We start from the raw sequence: 19,753 nt of genomic DNA, 5'->3' as shown, positions 1-19,753 counted from the left end.
ATAACTCAACATCCTTCCTATCAGAACTATACCTAAATATGTGTGGGCTAGCTGAACGCTGCTTTAGAGGTCCAGTGTGGAACATTTAGGAGGATCTATTAGCAGAAATTGTATGGTAACATGAGCCTAGGTTCATATACAAGAATATACCTGACAGTATGACTCTGTAAGATGAAGATGAACACAATGAGTGCTTTTAGGGCTTATGCATCCAATTGATCTTTTTGATGTCGCATGGATGAGAACGAATCCTACATGATTTATATATAAACAGATAAAATTAAAATGACACATTTAAAGGAGAGACTTGAGATCGAACCAGTTGAGACAGTCACTTTAATGGCAATCTAGATAATTACGTAGCAGCAGGAACATTCATAAAACATCTTTAACGTCTGAATTCTTGCAAAGCAACAATGTTATTTCATAAATATTCATGTAGATAAATAAATTCCTCTGATTGGTTTACAGATGAAACATGTTTATATATAACAAAAATTTAGTTGTACTTGGCTGGTAATTTCAAAACGACACAATTTCACCATATAAGTAAATGTGAAGCTAGAACTAAGGTAAGAAATGTACGCTTTCTTTCTTACCTGATATGAATCCTTTATATGTAAATACTGCAGTATAGAACATCGAGTATCTACAATAACACATTGTATATTATGTACCCTTTGTGTTCAGTCTACAGTGTTGAACTGTTTTACTCTTTTTGAGGAAAACCAGACAAAACAAGTCTAAACTGTTGCCCTTCAAATGGTAGTCCAATGTTACACTGTAGCTTATGATTTATCCTCCAGCATTTCTTTGAACCAGACATGATAAGTGTGCCTTGTTGTTTAAAGGAATAGTTTGACATTTGGAGAAATACGCTTTCTTTGCTTTCTGGGGGAGAGTGAGATGAGAATTTTGATACTACTCTCATGTCTGTCTGTTTAATATAAGGCGGCAGCCAGTTAGCTTAGTATAAAGACTGGAAGCAGGGGTAAATAGCTAGTCTAAATCTAAAAGTAACCAAATCTGCCTGACCAATCTGTACAAAACTATTAGTAAGGCTACTAGTCCTAGCCAAGAATCCAGCAGAAAACCCACTGTGCGATGGCAAATAGTTGATTTTAGATGTTTTTGGTATGAATTAAGCAAATTGAGATACAACATGTTAATTGAGTGAGTTTTACTGTTGAACAGAGCCAGACTTGCTAAACTAATCTAACCGACTGCTGGCTGTAGCTTTTATTAAATAGTCTACCAGAAAAAGCTAATTATTAAAGTTTATTTCCCCAAATGTCTAACGTTTGGTATCAGCACTTTCTTTCTGAGTAGAACAGTCTTTCATTGGTGTTTCCTCTCCCTGCTAAACACAACAGTATTTGCCAATATGTGAAGACTGAGAGACAGACTGAGAGTGTAAAGCTTATATGCACATTCAATTCGGCCTAAAAAGTCGTGTTCAGTTCACCAAGGCATCCTGAATGTGACCAAGCAAACATTCAAAACCAGCTGTATGTGTTTGTTTGCTTTCTGCTGTGTTTGAGAGCTCTATTTGGCACAAAAAACGGTAACTACCTGCAGCCACTACCTCCATCCTCTCTCATGTGTTCTGTTCTGCTTTGATTCTCCTGTCATTACTTGTTAATAAAGGTAGAAAATAACAGTCCTGGCCCTGGCCATCTATTTAATGACAAGCTCCATTCTTCAGTGAGTCTGCCTGCGGGGCTCGTGGTTCGGCTACAGCGGTCACCATGCTTCAGCACACCGCACTTCATCCTTTCATCTTACACAGCACTGATCAATGCGAGATCAGAGGGCAAAGCAATTCATCTGCTGCTTATCCATATGTGAGTGTATCTGAGGGGGGTTTCTTCTCCCTTCCCCATAGCATGTAATTGGCTATGCCCAGAGGCTAAAAGTCTTGTTATCACTGTGTTCGCATCTCCTCTCAGGAGGTCGTGTGGTGAAGGAAAAAACCGTTCTACAAATCAATCAACATGTCGAGTAAAATGTAAACTTACAGATATTATACAAGCAGACATTATAATTTTGAATAAAGGTAAGCGCCATGTAACAAATGGCACATGTTAGGAGTTTTGCTAGCTATATATCAGCCCATTATGAACACTTGGGTGCCTCTCGAAATGTTGTAAAAGGTGGAATGTGTGAGAGGGAGCGAGTGAGCTTCAAACACACAACACAGCTGTGATTACCTGTATCTCAACTTGGCAGTAACAAATAAAGCAATATAGTGATATACACTGGTTCATCATCATTATTATCACTCTCCAACAGGTGTTTTCTCACTAGCTAAAAAGTAGTAGGCCACCATTATTTTTCAAAACATCTGGAATATAGTTTCTTACAGCAAACTGTCATGACATATGCATTTCTGAGTATTGAGCGACAAGCATTGATAAAGAAACTTAGAAAAAAATATCCTTCAAAAAGTACTAAATAGCTTTGTAAATTTTAAATGTTCATCCACTCTGTAAGTGTAAAAATGTTAAAAGCCGCAGCTCTTGCAGAATGTTAATTTAAGGTTAAAGCTGCAAAGATTTAACAGTCTTAAAGTCTTTAGATAATTTGTTTCATGTAACAGTGAATGACCAGACTCTCCGAGTGTGACTAATTCTATCGTAGCTTTACTTCAGCAAAGCCCCGAGCTTTCATTTACTTCATACTCTTCAGCCAGAGTTGTTCACTATTGTTTCTTCTGAAGTGGCACAATGTCTTGAAAACAATACATCAGAGGAAAGACACCAAGGCAACTTAGTGCCAATGATAATGGATAAATCACAAAGATCTGCACAAGAGATTTTTTTTTAAGGAATAATTCAAGAAAGGCCGGCGAAGCGGTTAAAGCCAGCCATGTAAGCTTTTACTTTTTCACAAGGTCTTCACAAGTTTTCTATGTAGCCTTTTTATTCATGTACCCACTCGTCATCTGTCGTCGGACACAGCAAAAAAAAGAACAAGTGACCTACTCGTCCAGAGACAACACTTCTAACTTGAGAAGATACTCAAGCAAGTTTCTTTTTTTTATATTATACGAAACTAGGGTGTAGTCCAGGATGACAGCCATTTTAAATACATCTACAGTGTATGCAAATATCTGTGTCCTCACTCTGCCCCAAATAAATTGGAATAAGCAGAATATCTCTGTGGGTTTAAGAAGTACAACTTGTTCTTTTGATTTGAGTTGCCCATGTCAAGAAATAAATATCTAAACTTTCTACCAGACACGACACTTCAGCTCGGGGTTCATTGGACTGCCTTTTTGACACTGGAAAGCTTCTGAGAAAGCTTCAAAATTCTGGAGTGATCCAAGCACCCTGAAGACAAAAGAAAAACAAAACATTATCATGGTGCTAAAAGCTAAAGTCTGTTATGAATAGAGGCGCACTGCTAAGTAGTGAGTCCAGCTTCCAAGTCCTCATAAGTAGACCAGAGAATGGAGCTGCACTGATCCCAGTGCTTAAATGAGTTGTGCTTTTGTACAACAAAATATTTTTCCGGCGGGAGTCTTGGGCTTATATTTATAGTCTGGTGAATCTTTAAATTTTAAAGAGGTAAAGTGCCAGCTGAAGTATATGGCTGTGTGGAGACTAGAGGAAAGGTGAAATACTAAATTTGACAAACAAATTAATTACAATTAGTATAAGACAATAATTAAACCGACAAAAATACATTTTTCGTTGGACACTTTGGAGGCAGAAGAAACAAACTGTGAATACAACACCGTCACCTTTTAAGTTGATATGGAAAACTTGTTAGGAAGCAGTTGCTTATTTAAATGTCTGGCAGTTGTGGATCAAAAATATGAATTTAAAGTCACATTTCTGGCCACCCGGTGAACATAGGTATAATACTCACTCTCTTTTTAGCTCTGTTTTTGTTCTCCACCGACTTATGAGAAACATGTCTGACTTAACCAAAACAGTGAAGTTTCAGAACCAAAAATAAAAATAATTAGATAGGCACTTGTAGAGCGCAGACCTCCAATAGTTCTGTCTTCTATGATATGCAAATCTGCCCATCGTCCCCTTTAATTACAACATTTCTAACAACTGATCTATCTTCCAATGTTAATGAGAGTGAAAATTAATTCAGGTATCTGCTCATTGATTTGGATCCACTCCAAAAGGAAATTGGCCTGTACTTCTTCCTTCTACCAAGTTTCATGAAAATCAGGCCAGAAGTTTTTCCGTAATCCTGCTGACAGACAGGCAATCAAACAGTGCCGAGAACATAACCTCCTTAGCAGGGCTAAAAGACACCAAGTCAATCTGTAGAGGTGGGGGATTCTTCACATGCAGTCATGTGGTTTACTGTTAATATAAAAATATGAATTGCAGACTCTTTATCTATTATTAAAAACTGGATCTGGATGGTATTTTGAAACTTATCTTATTATTTTTTTAACTTATTTGTTATTTGATGTATCGATTTAATAATGTCAGACAATGTACGGAGTGGTAGTTTAATCAGTAATTAAATCAATCAAAGTACCTCAAATATTCTTATTGGTTCTGAAATATTTATGTGAGGATACTAACGCTCCTTACCTGTATTCTAAGGGACTGTGTGAGTCAGTCTTGATGGACTGGCTGGCATACTCTGGCCGATAAGCACCACACCACACCTAGAGAAAAAAAACTGATTACGTGAGTAGATAGTATTCTAGTTTTAAAAGCAGTCATTAGGAGCTAAAAGAAGGTCTCTGCAGACTGACTCAATTTTACAAACTACAAAATTAATATTTTATCACAAATGTAGCTTCTGTTCATTCTATATATTCACAGCACTTTTCATTAGGAGCCAAATCCAGACTCTCAGTGGAGAGCAATTTTGGCTCATAAAAATTAAATGTAACCGATGTTTGACCTGTTTTATTATCAATGACAGTTTTCTGCTTGTGCCTACATTCCCTGGCACAGATATGCTCTTTACTTTGGCAGGTCTTCTCATCCCCTATGAGTGTAGCTGAACGCTGATTTGTTCTGGGGTTGCTTCAGCGTCTCACCCCCTGACCCTCTCCCTTTGTCCCAGTGTTTACTTCTCAGCACCAACCACTGAAAATGCAACTCACAGGCTTTTGGCTCTCGACTCCAGATGGAGAAATTATTGTCTGGCCTCTGTCTGCTGTAATAATACATTCAGAAATAACATGTCCTCTCATTATTCTTACTTACTTGGGCGAAGTTAAGAAAGAAAAGTTGCTTGTGGTCCATGTCTAGACCAGGTAGACGAGGCTCTTCACCCACCATCTTCACCCACTTTAGATAAGCCTGTAACCAAACACACACACACACACACACACACACACACACACACACACACACACACACACACACACACACACACACACACGTAAAAGAAGATTTCAGATGTGCAGAAAGTTTAAGAGTCTATTATTGCTGGTAAAATAGTGACATGTGGTACTTTTGCAGCTAACATCCAACCTTATATGCTTGACGAACCCCTCCGTTGTCTGCAATGTTCTCCCCCAAAGTGCTGATTCCACTGACCTGGAGTCACACAGACAAAACCATGAACACACACCAACGTGAAAACACTCACTCTGGTGGTCAGCTAATACAGGGTTTACACTGACAGGGATTACAACCAAGACAAAACGTCTCATTTCATACACGCCACTGGATGCTTACGTTTTGTCCACCTGCTAGCTTCCAGTTGAAGTTGCCATACTGTTGCACCATGCACTGTGATTGCTCTTTAAAATGCTCAGCAGAGTAATTACTCCACCAGTTTAGCATATTACCATCCTTGTCAAAATTACGCCCTGCAAGGAAACAAAATGAGTAAAGTACTGTTTACAAAACACGATGCATGTAACCTGTTACGGTCAACTGTCAAACTTAAAATACATTCTTATTATTGTCATTATTAAATGACAGTGAATGATAAACTGCATTTGTCGGTTTGGGCTTCCCAAAATCTCCATGATGAATCACTCCTGTCTCACCATTGTCATCAAATCCATGTGTGATCTCATGTCCGATAACCATTCCTATTCCACCAAAGTTAAGAGCCTGGTGCTGCTGTTTACTGAAGAAAGGCGGCTGCAGGATTCCTGCTGGAAACACTGAACAGACAAAAACACCCGGGAATGAAAACAAAATAAGTAAACAGGATTACAGTGAGGAGTGGAAAACATCTCTTGCTGGTGGCCATGTTGATTCTCCTAAAGCTCTCACCTATCTGGTTTCTGTTGGGCGAGTAGAATGCATTCACTACAGCAGCACCAATGATCCACCTGAGGAGGGATTGGTAAAGGGTTTATAACTGATTAAAAAAAACCACTAAACTGCAATGTTAGTTGAAGATACAATGCTGTAAAATCCACGTACAGAGCATATTTTGCATCACCAATATTTAAGCCTTCCTTTTTAATGCTCTTTGAGAATTACTTGATGAGGACATTTCTCTCTAATGTTCAACAACGTTTCAATGCGCCATGTCCATTCCCTGTTTACTATCTGGGAAACAGAATGAGGGAGCAAAAATGTATGACAGATTTTTGTGTAATCAACCTAATTTAAAAGACAGGTTTGTGTTGTTACCCTTGATGACATTTATGTCATGCACCGTCTGAGCACAAGAGCTTGTGTTTTACTAAAAAAGAACAGCTTAAACTGTCAGATGTATTAACAGCTTACAAGTTCGGGTCAACTGGCTCTCTGAGCTTCTTCAGACTCTTGTGCGCTTCAGACTTGAGGTTTTCGAGGATGTTCTCAAAGTAGTGTTCTTCGCTAAAATTAAGCTGGAAATAGAATCACTGATTAGTGACAAGTGCAGCTGTCAGTTATTTACAATGTGGTTTGGAGATAAATTGAATCTTACTTACATGAGCGTACTCCTGGTCGAGCTTCTGGTTGGTTTCCTGCAGGATATGATCTGGGTAGCCAATATGCTCCTTGATTGCCATGGCCTACATAAGATGCAGAACAATCATTAATGATAATACCTAACACCTAAAAAAGATCGATCTAATTTTCTTTGCCTGGCCACATGTACTTTACCTTCTCTCGTGCCTTCTCCTTCGAGGGAGCATCCATCCAGCTCAACTCCTCTAATGTTTCCACATATGCTTTCTGGATCTTACCGATGAGGTCACTGACCTGTGAACAGTGCAATCACTTATTCTCATGTAACACATGCTACATTTTGTGTATAAAATAGATTCATGGCACACACAAAATGTGCACAGGGAAGATGTGATGTCCATCAGTTTTTCAGTTGTTCTGAATCTATTTTCTTGATTTTTGAGACTTGAATACACATCGTTATATGGGTTTCTACCAACAATGCAGCATGTGACAGTTAAAGCTGGCATTTATTGGTTTAAAAAAACTGGTGTAGTAACTGATTTTCATGGTCTAAGGAAACAGATGTTTCTGTTATGTTCAGAAGAGTTCACAGAAAAACAGGACTTACCATTTGTTTGCTTTCTCCAGCAAAGGTCTCACGCACATACAGAGCTCCAACTGCGTTCTCCATACTGCTCTGGACATAACGGACACATTCTCGCCACCAAGCATCCTCCACAGTGGTCCCATACAGAGTCTGACCACACACACAGACAGACACACACACTGTAATGTAGTTTTTGAACAAGCTCATGTTAATATGTGCAGTTCTGTTATGTCATGCTCGCTCACCTTCCTGTAACGGGCTCTGGCATCTTTGAAACGGCGACTCAAGCTATTAACTCTGTCAATGATGAGCTGCCAGGTGAGGTAGTTCTGTATAGTTCTGTAAACATACATTTGTTTCTGTTTAATTGTTGTGCTGAATTATAGATACTCTGTAATAATTTTTCATAGACTCCTGTTTGCTTGGACTGACCTGACACTGTGTCTGGAGAGAACATCATTCATCTTCTCAAGGTAGGGAGAGCTGTACACCACCACCTCCTCCTTTAGCTGGACCTTAATGGATACACCGGCGAGCACACCTTGGATAAACCGTGTCCAGTTAAAACCCTGGAAAACAAAAGGTAAGAGATATATTTTTATGTTTGTTTAGTTTTACTGAATATTGTTAAAATATCATATGGTTAAAAAGGTTTCCCTGATTTTACATGAAAATACAAAATTAAATCTCTATAAATTCAAGTTTAAGATGTATAAAGATCTCTTTCTGTGTATTTTTTCCATGGAATAAAATAACCCTACCTCCTTTAATTAAGAAGCAGCCAAATCCTCCTACCTTTGAGTCAAAGCTTAACAATATCGTCAATGGTCACTACGTACAAAATAAGCGTACAAGGCCGAGATAAATCAGAAATCAGAAATCAGAAATTAGTACCAAGCTCCACTTCTCCACTCAGACTGTCAAATAAACAGTAATTAAGTTATTTGAATCAGTGGCCTGTTACACTTGCTGTACACACAAGAAGTGAAATCACACGTACATTAAAGCTGAATGTGCTCTGCAGCTCTCCAAGTGTCATCTTATTATAGAGAACAGTGACATCTTGGCGCTCTTCTGCTGGTGATGTGGCCTGTCCAGCAACAGGAAGAGAAAATCCTTATATAAACGGATGCTTGGTTATATATATATTCACATGTTGCTCTCCTTTCATCAGCAAAGTCTCATTCGTCATGCTCTTGACAGGCACGAACAAAAAAAAAAAAAAAAACAGGTTAAAAGCTTGGCTGATCGCCTATGACTACACTAAATGTAGCCTGGTTCTCTCATTTACTGGAAGCAGAAAGGAGGTACTCATTTTTCATCTTGTCATTATTCATTTTCCTTAGCCTTCATCCCACAATTCCATTTCCTGTTGTGGCTGGCACTCACATTGGCGATGTCTGTCTCCAGCTCCAGCACTTGCATCATTTCCTCCCACACACGGTCGTCATCCTGAGTCAAGTTCCTGTCCTCTCGGGTTATCTTCGCAATAGAAACCATGAAATGAAGGTAGGCCTCCCGAACCTATGGTACAATAAAAAGCTATAAATCTTCAACACAATTAAGGTTGTGACAGAACAAGGGAGGTGGATGGAATTATAGATTTGTACCACTCAATTTAAATTACATTTACAAACAAACGTATTTGGGTAGTAGAAAGAAAGTATGACGTTTCTGTAAAGAGATGTTGCGATAAAGTATAATTTTTTAAAAGTTGTTAACGCCATAAACAAAACACCATTCACTTCCACTGTACTGTGGTGGAGGCAGAAATCTAAGAACACATCATAAAACCTTTTCAATCTTCCCTCATCCTTTAAGGCCTCACCTTTTTGTAGTTTCCATCATTGAAGTAATAATCTCTTGATGGCATTCCAAGTCCCGGTTGATCAATCTAACCAGAATATAAGAATAGCAATTAATCATCTTTGCATGTCCATAATCTTTTTATAATATTTATATTTAGGTGAGGTTTTCAACATTATAATTAAATAATCCAGTGTCAATGCAGTTAATCCAGTGTGTAGGATTTAGTGGCATCTAGCGGTGAAGTTTCAGATTGGAACTAACTGAACACTGCTGGTGTGTGTATTTATTGACCTGGAAATGAGAACTGTTATGTTAGCCTATTCCTCCACTGTTCTCCAAAAACAATTTAAAACACACTCCCTCACTTTACCCTCCCCTTCCAAGCGTGAAGGAGAACCTACAGTGGCCACGAAAAACGCATACTTTGTATACCCGATTTTGAAAGGTGCTATATAAATAAAGTTTATTATTATTACAATGAACATGGGCACTGTAGTTTATATGGAGTACACATACACAGTCCTAAAAACTCACAAACACACCAAATGTGTATGTATCCGCTGCTGAAGATATTTCCTAACAAATACATTTTTTATTTTAGTTTGAGAGATGTTTGCTAAAGACTACTGCTACTGCTAGTTGGAAATTATTTAGCCTTTTATGAAAATTAAACTATATTAAAACTATATTATTTGTGACCCCACCTACAACTTTAGTAGAAACAAATGGGCTTGGGCTGAGTGCCACAGACAGGGTCTTTTTATGGGATTTATTGACATTAATAAAAATATAGTATTACACGAGTCTTATCTATAATGACTGTATAATGACATAATGGCTGAAATATGTAATTTTCTTTATTACTGTCCAATAGACAGTGATCTTACATAAATTATATGGCGCCGAGAGTCACGGTCGTCTGTCCACACATACATGTCCAGCAGAACCTTCTTGTGGAAACGAGCAGTAAGCGTTGCCAGTGTGTCCTCAAGGCTCCATGCATCCTCTGCATTAAAAGGAAAAAAAAAACTGGCACTTAATTGTCTAGCTGTAAAGAACTGTTCAATGTAACAGGCTGCAAATATCAGGCTCCCTCTCTCCCTCTGGGCTCTCTGTAAATCTGAGTGTGCAGATGCAGCTATGTGTGGTTAATTCAGTTTGAGCCACCGTCCATGATTACATTTAATTAAAGTGGCAAGAGCCAAGAGCTTGGGGAAGAGCAGAGTAGACTATTTAAAGCATCCTTCACAGTCCTGAGTGAGGACTGCTCTTCTGCCCACTCATCACGCTTCCCAACTCCACACCTGACTGCTCAGCTGAAGAGCCTCGGCCGGCCTCTTGATCCCGCCAACAAAGCCCGTACTCAGCAATTCACTGAGAGCAAATATAGCTACACAGGCTCCGTGTGAGCACATGTATTTGAGTTAGAACATGAGTGTGTATGTACTGCATGTGCACATTTGTACAGAACAAACTAAACATTAATCAGAGTGTGATTCAGGGGTATTTCTACCTGTAGTGGTGTTCCAGTCATCTGATGCCACCGGCCAGTCTCCAATACAGTCAATGAGCCTCAGGAGGGGCTGGGAGTCACGCTGCTCTATGAGGCCTGCAGGTAAAATAAATACAGCAACTTATAACATATGAAAACAACACTGTAGTCTCTCTACTATTCATTCTGTAAACCAACATGGATTATTGAGTTATTTTTACTTTGGAAACAGCAGTTGAATAAAACAATCTCACCTTAAGAATGAATCTCTACTTTTAAGCCAGCATAGATGAGAAGTCCTTAATGGGTTCAGAATAAATGAAAATTTTAACATGTTACTACTGCTGGCTACAGTAGCTAGAAACCTCACTGTCTTATAATGGGCAAGTGTCTATTTTACCAATAACTTGAATGAATTAATAATTTTAAATTGATTAATCAATCCATCCATGTATGTTGCTTACGTATGTTCAAGGTTTATTAATTAAATGAATTATATCATTAGAAATTATTGTTTCATACTGCTCATAAGTACTGAGGCTTGAGATATAATAATCTCTACTGGTTTCCATTAGACATTGGGATTGCATTCTATCTGGTATTAAAAATATCTTTAAAAGTCTGAAATTGAACTTGAACCCTGCAGAAACCCTGTCTGAGGAAGATCATCTGACACTTCCAGAAACAGAAACAGTTTTTGTCAACAGGCTTTATGTTTTCTTGCCTTCTTTTAGAAATAAAATACCCATTTTCAGAGAGCATAAAGAGGGCCTTACTCTCATTCATGCAGGAATTGTAAAGGATTTTGGCCTTCCTGATGGCATCTCTGTCTTGTTCATTTTCCATCTCAAGAACACCTGCAACAACAAAACACATGCAGACATTTCATCTGAATGAAACCCACGCATGGCTCCAAATGCTGCAGCCCACTGACCACTGAGGATTAAGCTGACCTTTGAGGACAATCTCCAGCTTGTCCCTCAGAATGTCAAAGACGCTGTGACGGGAGCTCGTCTCTGGGATGACATGTCGCTCCAGCCAACCCCCGCAGGCGTACTGATAGAAATTATCACAAGGCTTCACAGACTTATCCATGTTCTGCAAGAGTCGAGCGGCTGTAAGTGTCACAGAGACAAGAGGGGAAAGAGAAGGCAGGGGGACAGGATGGTGAAGAGTCACATGTGGTCAGAAAACAGCTTTTTTTTTGCAGGGGGTTGGCTTTGTTTGCAAAATAAACAGCAGGAGAGCAGAGAAAAAACAGTTCCTCTCACCTGCAGTAACACAGTCTGCAGTTGTGCACACACTGTCGACGTTGGAGCGAAACAGCTGGCCTGGAAAAATCAGTGTCAACATTTATGAGAAATTTGACAAATTACACCCCGGCTGAGAACAAGGAGAAAGTTGTATGAAATAAAGAGTTAATTTTAATTTGTGTGTTTGTGTGTGTGTGTGTGTGTGTGTGTGTGTGTGTGTGTGTGTGTGTGTGTGTGTGTGTGTGTGTGTGTGTGTGTATGTGTGTGTTTGGTGTGTGTGTTTGTGTGTGTTTGTTTGTGCGTGTGTCGGGCGATGTCTATGTCAGCAGTGACTCTGTTCTTTTACTTTTGTGTGGCACTGCTGATCAGGCAGTAAAATGAATTACAGCACTACATGTGACTATCAGTGGTGCAGGCTCCAATATGACACATGCCCACTTAACCCACAGTGTATCAGATGAGAAGCTCAAAGTGACGACACTAACCTTCAACTGTGGAGCTCCTTGACACACTGGACCTGTGAGATTGTTCTGAATTGATTGTAAGAAACAGATATCAGAGAACATTAGACACAGTCAGGATGATTTTATCCTATAATGGTAATGGCTTTTAATTATCAACTGGTAACATTTAGAAAAGGGGAAATACAATCAATTCTTATGCAGTGTTGTATTTGTGTGTGCAAGTCTACAAAAGACAATCTATTCTTTCACACAAAATCTAAAGAGCCTGGAGTTGCAGTTGTAGTTCCCTACTTACCATGCCTGCATGTGTGTATGTAGTGTATATATGGTACAGTTTTATGATATTAACCCTTAGAAATACTTAAACGAAGTTAACTGTGTGCATCAATATTGCATAAAGCATGTCATGGCCATATCTGAGAGCATTTCTAGGGTCATGATCATTTCCTGTGTCAATGCCAGCTTGCAGTCACACAAAAACAGAGCAGGGAGACACTTGTCATTACTGCTGCCATCTGTAATATCTGGATCTTTCCACAGTGAGCCTGACAGAGCCATTACCTTTCACAACCGATGTGTAGAGGACTACCAGCCCGGCCAAGGCGCAGCTGACCAACAGCAGCAGCACAGACAGACCAATTTCTGCAACAGTCCAACGGCGCTTTCCAGGTTTACTTGATTTCTCCATGATATCCATTTGGCTTTCGGATTTGCCCATATTCCTCCTGACTGCCGGCTCTGTGGGAAAGACACCGTTGGAGTGTGGGATGGTCCAGGCAGAGAGCTACCAGTGTGAGTGTTTATGTGTGTGTGTGTGTGTGTGTGTGTGTGTGTGTGTGTGTGTGTGTGTGTGTGTGTGTGGGCTGTGCAGTGATCCATCAGTAAACTGTGCCAGCTGACCTGCAGTGAGTGAGCTTCAACTGCTGAACACCTACAACAACTTCACTGACAGGAGTTGTGAAACTGTTGGTCTCGTTGCATGAAAACAGTTTGTTACTTGGCATGTTTTTCTTTTCTAAAGTGATGTAAAATATTTCAGCCGGAGGTTTCATTTTTAAAGCTTCTACATTACTATTTTTGAAGCCTCTTGAATTCATAAAGTTAGCCTCTTGGTTGTCCCTTTCTCAACTTTAGAAATCCTAATAGCACGGGAGCCCTGGTAGCTCACCTGGTAGCTCACCTGGTAGAGCTGGGGCCCCATGTGTTTACATGTATGTATGTATGTATGTATGTATATAATTATGTATATATGTAATTGGTTGATTTAGAGAGTTTAATAGTAAAAATTTAGTCAAATTCTGTCGGACTTGTGCTTTTAGGAATACAATGGTTGCTTTGCTTTACTTTGATGCTAGTTTTTACCTTAAAAAGGACAGCACAGGTCACTGGTTCCCAACCTGGAGGTCGATAATTTTGAAGGGTCAAAAGATGATCAAAGGGATAATAAACAAATGTGAGAAGTAACCCTTTAAAACATAATGAAAGATAATGAGATGTTTGCTTGAACTGCTCATATCTCGTGTCCACATTTTGACCAAAGCCTGTGACAAGGGGTCACCACTCACTAGTAGATATTACTTTATTTTAATTTTAATGGGCCACAAACCAAAACAGCTGGGAACCATGGGCATAATGCATATCCCTCCAGGATTAAAGCTGGAGTAGGTAACGTTTTATAAAGATAACTTGTGTCATAGTAGTATAAGACAGATAAGAAAATCAGGTTCCTCTGGTACCCCTGGATCCTTTTAGTATTTACAAGAAGCCTGAATGAAAACAACCAGAGCCGAGAAAGATAGAAAGACAGTTTGGGTTGGTGTCTTTGAAGATAACTGATTGTTGAGTCTCATTCCCAGCATCGGTATTTCACGACCTGTGAATGAGACTCAACAAATAATTATCTTTCTTTGCTCTGATTTTTTTCGTTCAGGCACGGTGAATTCTTGCAAATGCCACTAAGAGGAGCCAGAGGGGTTTTTTTGTTGTTTTTTTTTACAGATTAGCTGCATCTGTCAGGATATAGATAAAGTTTCAGCAAATATGACAAAAAGTTATTTTTATAAAAATGACCTACTGCAGCTTTAAAATGACTGAAACAAGGAAGAGTTTGGTGACTTATGGCTCAAAGTTTTGCGCAGGAAACTACAATGATTGGTCAAATTTGTGGAAAAGATGTGGTGACAGGACAAAATTGTAAGGTCGCACAGAATTCACAGGTAATGACTGAAGTGGCATTAATTGTTGCGATCACAGCAACTTCCTGGAGGGACTGATATGGGCTTGAAACAGTACAGTACCTCTGATCTTTGAGCTCAATGTAGTGAGTGTCACTGAGTGTGTTTAAAAAAAACTTTTTTACTTATTTACCTTTAATTGCAAGGAGACTTGCAATTAAAGCCAGTATCATTGCATGCAATATATTGTCCATTTTATAGAGGTAATTAGGCCGTTCATATGTATATATATGTGTGTACTGGGACACAATTTTGTTACTTAAGTTAACAGCATGGTTTTAACATTATCAAGCAGTGCTGCAACACTACTCAACAAGGCATTTTCCATTCTGCATCGGAACAGATGTCATAGTCTGAATTCAGAAAAAGCTCTTCCAGTTATATTTAGCTGTGACCATAAAGCCCAGCTCTAATGCCACATCATGCCTTAGGTTGTTAAACTGGTTAGTTTACTACAATAATAATGTTGCTCCAGGCTCAGCCCACCTGCTTTAATGACCTGACCATATTTGGTACAGTTTGTTCAGTGTATGAGTTCATTTAGGACATTATTTCTCATTTTACCATTAAGCTCCATCTGTTGTTAATATAGTCTTGGACAGAGAGTTGTTGTGTATATTAAATGTGACTTTTAGGCTGGAAACAGTTTGGAAAGCTGTAAATTAATCATTAAACTTACCTCTACTGACTATTGTTGTTTGAAATAGCTGCCCTCTCCCCACCATAAACCCCACACACGAACATGCACACACACACACACGCACACGCACACGCACACGCACACGCACACACCAACAGACATCTAGCCATAAGAAAGGGAGCTAATTTCTATGAAAAATAATTATGTATGTGTGAACACAATATTGCAAACGAGCATTTGTGCAGGGGACAAAACGACAATCACCCGTGGCTTTCAGCGGCATTGCTGCGCATCTATTCACTCTGCAGCACCTGTTTCTCCATAACCAGCCCCATTGCCCTATCATTAGGCCTGACAGGGGACGGGCTGTAAATCAGAGGTTCACACTGCTGTGCCCCATTAGCCCTTCCTGATGAATACTCATGGGCACATATCTGGCACTAAAATGATGAAGAGCAGGCAGGGGCTTGTTAGAGCTGCAGTGACATCCTTAGCATCAGACTAAACAGAAATTGTCTCTGAGGAAAAATCCTGTTATAATACTGCATTAAAGACAGGCCTCCCTTTATGGTAAACTGCAATAATGCAATGCGCACTCTACTGCAGTACAAGATCTGTTGTCCAATAGGAAGAGTTACTTACATCTTTATGCCCTCAGATGGCTGTGCTGCATTTCTGTTTAATTTCTACCTGTTTTCAGTGTCAGATACAGGCAGAATTGAGCCGTTTTCTTGACTATCTATAGTAACATGCATTCTAACTGTATTTATAAACAGCCACAAACCCCATGTATATTAACTACACAGCTTTTCAATACAGCAAAATGACAAAACTGATCAATAAGGATAAAAAATAATCTCTTCATAGTCTAAGCTCTGGTGAAATGGCTTTTTTTATAATCAGACCAATAAATCAGACTCACCAGTCCTTGGCAAATGACATTAGATTTGCATTTTGTTAGCACACTTTATCAGCGTACAGCATTAAGCATAACAGATTTTTAGACACATTTGAATTATTATTAAGGTAAAACTAATCGGAATCTGGCTGAATGTGTGTATAGTGCAGCTGTATAAAGCAGCTGTTGACCAAAATGACCAACACTGAAACCATCAAGCAGGTTGTCAAAAACAAGAGCAAGAAGCAGGTTAATGTTAACGTTAATGTTATTTCTTGTACTTATTTGTACTGTTATGATGACATTGGTCTTCTTTTCATGATATCTTGTCATAATAATGGCAGTATTAAAAATTTAATTAAAGTGATGTGTTAATTTCAGTTTTGTTAATGCACTAATCAACAGTTTTTTAGTTGAAGAAGACCTTAATACAGAATACAAAGAATTACATATGAATCAACTCCTGTTTCATTAGCACAATCCTCTACTGCCCTTCTACCTGATGGTGCTCTATCATTCTTTTATATTTTTACTTTTTTATAAAGGACTTTGTATCTTTGTTTTGTAACATGCTATATAAATAAAGTTTATTATTTTTATTACCTCTATTATTAACTTTATATAATTATATCTGAAGGTTTAATTACACATTAGGGCTACTATTCGACTGTGGGAAATAAATAGTTACTAGTAAAAGTTGTGAGATGCGGTGAGTGGATAGTCAAGACACCAAACCTCAAGAAGAAATATGAGGAAATATTTTGGATTTAACAACATGGATGGACAAACTGTGGATGAAGATAAGGCTGTTTGCTGACTTTATCAAATGTAATTGATTTACAGTAACACTGACTGTAGTAGTTTAGGGTTATGTTTCATTGGTTGCGTTCAAATTAATTTAAACAAATTCTGTTTGTCAAATTTTGCTTTAACTTGATTTCATGAAAAAAAACAAAAAAACAGGCCTATTATACATTGTTATCAACATATGTATACATATTCCTTCCCTTAACACATATTTAAAAATATTAGTGGTAGCGGTACTTGAGTATAATGTTGGTATAAGGTTGCAGAGGTCCACCAACCAGATGGTTTAGACAGCCTCTTCTTAGCCTGAGAGAGAAAACCAAGGGTCAAAAAACATTTCAGTACTTCTTATTGCTGTGAGTGCAGGGTAGAAGTCAACACCAAGAGTGAATTTGCATTTTTATCAACTAAGACAGACTGCCCGCAACGGTATAAGAAACTGCATTGACAGAGAAATTGTGCTCTATCCTCCAGCTTTATGCTCCAGGACCACTGTGTGGCTCAGCAATCAGCTCTGAAAATGTCAGGTCCTTCTATGTTCCAGGAGAAAGAGGCAGCATATTTAAAAGCTTTTTTGACCGACTGTCCTAACTTGAGAACTACAGCTGGAATGATTAGTTGAATAATCGTTTAGTTGTCAACTATTATAGTAATTGCCAACTGTTTTGATAATCAATTAATTGTGAACTGAATATCTTTGGGTTATGGGAAAATACTTTTGAGGCTTTTGGGAATCAGTGATTAACATTATTCACCATTTTCTCACATTTTATGGACCAAACAACTAATCGATTAATCAGGAAAATGATGGACGGATTAGTCGATAATAAAAATAATCATAAGTTGCAGCCGTAGTGAGAACGCAGGAAATATAGCTTTTGATTTCTATGCATATTATTGTATGTAAACAGGTAAGGAGGAGCAGGTAAAGGGCAGATTTCTACAAAAAAAACCACAATGTCACTCTAAGTCTTCAGTGACTGAAGCATCAATGCAAAAAGCCACTGATCCAGTCAGTGACACTGATGATTCAGCTCAAGGATTCAGTGTTGAGCGAGTGAGTGACCTCATGTAATAATTTTCTGAATATGTCTCCAGCAGCTTTGACGTAAATAAGTAAGTAAGCATATTATATGATGCATGAAACAGTGTTAACATACCAGTGACGTGGTGTAATCTAACAGGTCAGAGGTTCACTGTGTCAAAACTAAAACCTGTTTTCTGAAAGTGAAACTAATCTGTACTAAATGTTTTTGCTTTAAGAACATTAAGATTACGCACGGCCGTGTTCAGTGGCTGGTACTGTTTTCCTCTAAACTTACAGCTCCAAAAAAAACAAGGATTAACTCACAGGTCAGCCTGCCAGCAATCTGCACACTCTCTCTAGTTCAGAGTTATTCGCTTAGCCACTGTCCATATGCCTTCAAGTCTACAATAACAACAGCAGCATTCATTTTCTAGAGATGTCCAAACACCACAAAACGTCTCCATGAAGTGTGTGTACTTTTGCAAATCTGTCCTGGGACTGCTGAGAATCTTACATGACCGATGCCTAAAGGCTGCAGTTTCAGGTGGCTTTAACTTTAACCACCTCCACTTTGGTACTTGACAGCAAACAGGAATCTAGTCTAAAGGATCCAGAGGCTTACCTTCGTATGTGGATGTTAGAGGTCCCTGAGCCGTTCCCCCACAGCGGGCTAATATCTCAAACACCCCTGCTGAGCATCCACTCAGAGCTGGTGTGTAGAGAAATGAGTCTGTGCTGCGGGTTGAAGGAGACGTTATCCAGTTCAGTGTGCTGCTCGGGGAATGAGTGAGGCAGCAGAGAGAGAGTGAGAGCAAGAGACGGAGGGAGGGATGGAGGGAGAGGGAGAGAGGAGGCAGATGGGAGGTGATAGCACTGGATTGTTTTCGATTACAGTGCTGTGATAAGACAAAAATGTCAGAGATGTGTGTGTTATGAGGGGTTGAGGTGGGTTATGATATGTGTCTGTCTGAGGGGCCACAGGATGTGTTAGTGAGCATCAATTCCTTTTTCTCACTGTGGAGTGTTCCCAGCTGCTGAGCGGAAAGGGTAGAAAAATCTGGAAAGCTTGCAGAGAGATAAGACAAACGTGTTCTTAAAGCGTTCTACAGACACGTAATCTAGTAACACAGAGTTTCTAAACCTCTTTCAGATATATATTTTTTTATCATCCCTGCAGCCATAAAAGTGTGGATTTATTCCTTCATGTTATCACCCTAACAAACATGTCCCTCTCCTCCTCCTCCTCCTCCTCCTCCTCCTCCTCCTCTTGTGTCCAGGAAAGAATGGTCTTCAGGGAGATCTCAGATGCTCACAGTGTGCCTAGTGGGGACCTGAACCCTGGCCTGGTGTCAGATTGAAATGGCATCACGCCCGGGCTCATTATCAGCCTGATTAACCACACTAATTAGCTGATAATAAAAAGAAAGTGAGGGTCACAGTGTGTTTGGCTGATGCTCGTAGACACCCAGTTGCTCAGGTGCTGTTGCTGCCCAAAAAATAAACATGTTTAGTGGATCAAACCCAAAATAGAACATGCTTTTAAGATAATTGAAGAAGCTTGCACTCATTTAACAACACCATGAGTGATGGAGTGCAACACAGCAGGGAGTCAAGGTTTGCAACTGAGTTAATCATTTATTCATAGATTTTATTTAGCAGAGAGGATGGTTTCTCTCTCAAGCATTACATTCG

General features: G+C 39.1%; 1 protein-coding gene across 1 annotated transcript; it reads right to left on the bottom strand.

The window, feature by feature from the left end:
• Positions 1-319: 319 nt before the first annotated feature.
• mmel1 (membrane metallo-endopeptidase-like 1) lies at positions 320-19,031 on the bottom strand. Its single transcript, XM_051416114.1, has 25 exons — positions 18,684-19,031; positions 17,313-17,340; positions 13,017-13,193; positions 12,477-12,521; positions 12,010-12,069; positions 11,692-11,853; positions 11,515-11,595; positions 10,760-10,855; positions 10,134-10,252; positions 9,266-9,331; positions 8,827-8,961; positions 8,438-8,527; positions 7,870-8,006; positions 7,683-7,776; positions 7,459-7,587; positions 7,044-7,142; positions 6,869-6,952; positions 6,681-6,784; positions 6,219-6,277; positions 5,987-6,106; positions 5,670-5,803; positions 5,463-5,528; positions 5,193-5,288; positions 4,566-4,642; positions 320-3,332 (listed from the first exon to the last, which is right to left on the bottom strand). The coding sequence occupies exons 3-25, from the start codon at positions 13,171-13,173 to the stop codon at positions 3,233-3,235; spliced, it is 2,310 nt and encodes a 769-aa protein (XP_051272074.1). The 5' UTR covers positions 13,174-13,193; positions 17,313-17,340; positions 18,684-19,031; the 3' UTR covers positions 320-3,232.
• Positions 19,032-19,753: the final 722 nt, after the last annotated feature.

The sequence above is a fragment of the Dicentrarchus labrax genome, unplaced genomic scaffold (assembly GCF_905237075.1).
Source record: "Dicentrarchus labrax unplaced genomic scaffold, dlabrax2021, whole genome shotgun sequence".
In the NCBI taxonomy this organism is placed as follows: Eukaryota; Metazoa; Chordata; class Actinopteri; family Moronidae; genus Dicentrarchus; species Dicentrarchus labrax.
The sequence above is the reverse complement of the archived record's forward strand: the minus strand, read 5'-3'. Positions and strand labels throughout refer to the sequence as shown.

Bases quoted from the DNA above. Each gene is read 5' to 3' on its own strand.
- mmel1 (XM_051416114.1), bottom strand. From the start codon at position 13,173: ATGGGCAAATCCGAAAGCCAAATGGATATCATGGAGAAATCAAGTAAA. The intron at 7,777-7,869 runs GTCAGTCCAAGC...GTATGTTTACAG, and splicing joins CTCTCCAGACACAGTGTCAG to AACTATACAGAACTACCTCA. The intron at 6,953-7,043 runs GTAAAGTACATG...CATCTTATGTAG, and splicing joins AGGAGAAGGCACGAGAGAAG to GCCATGGCAATCAAGGAGCA.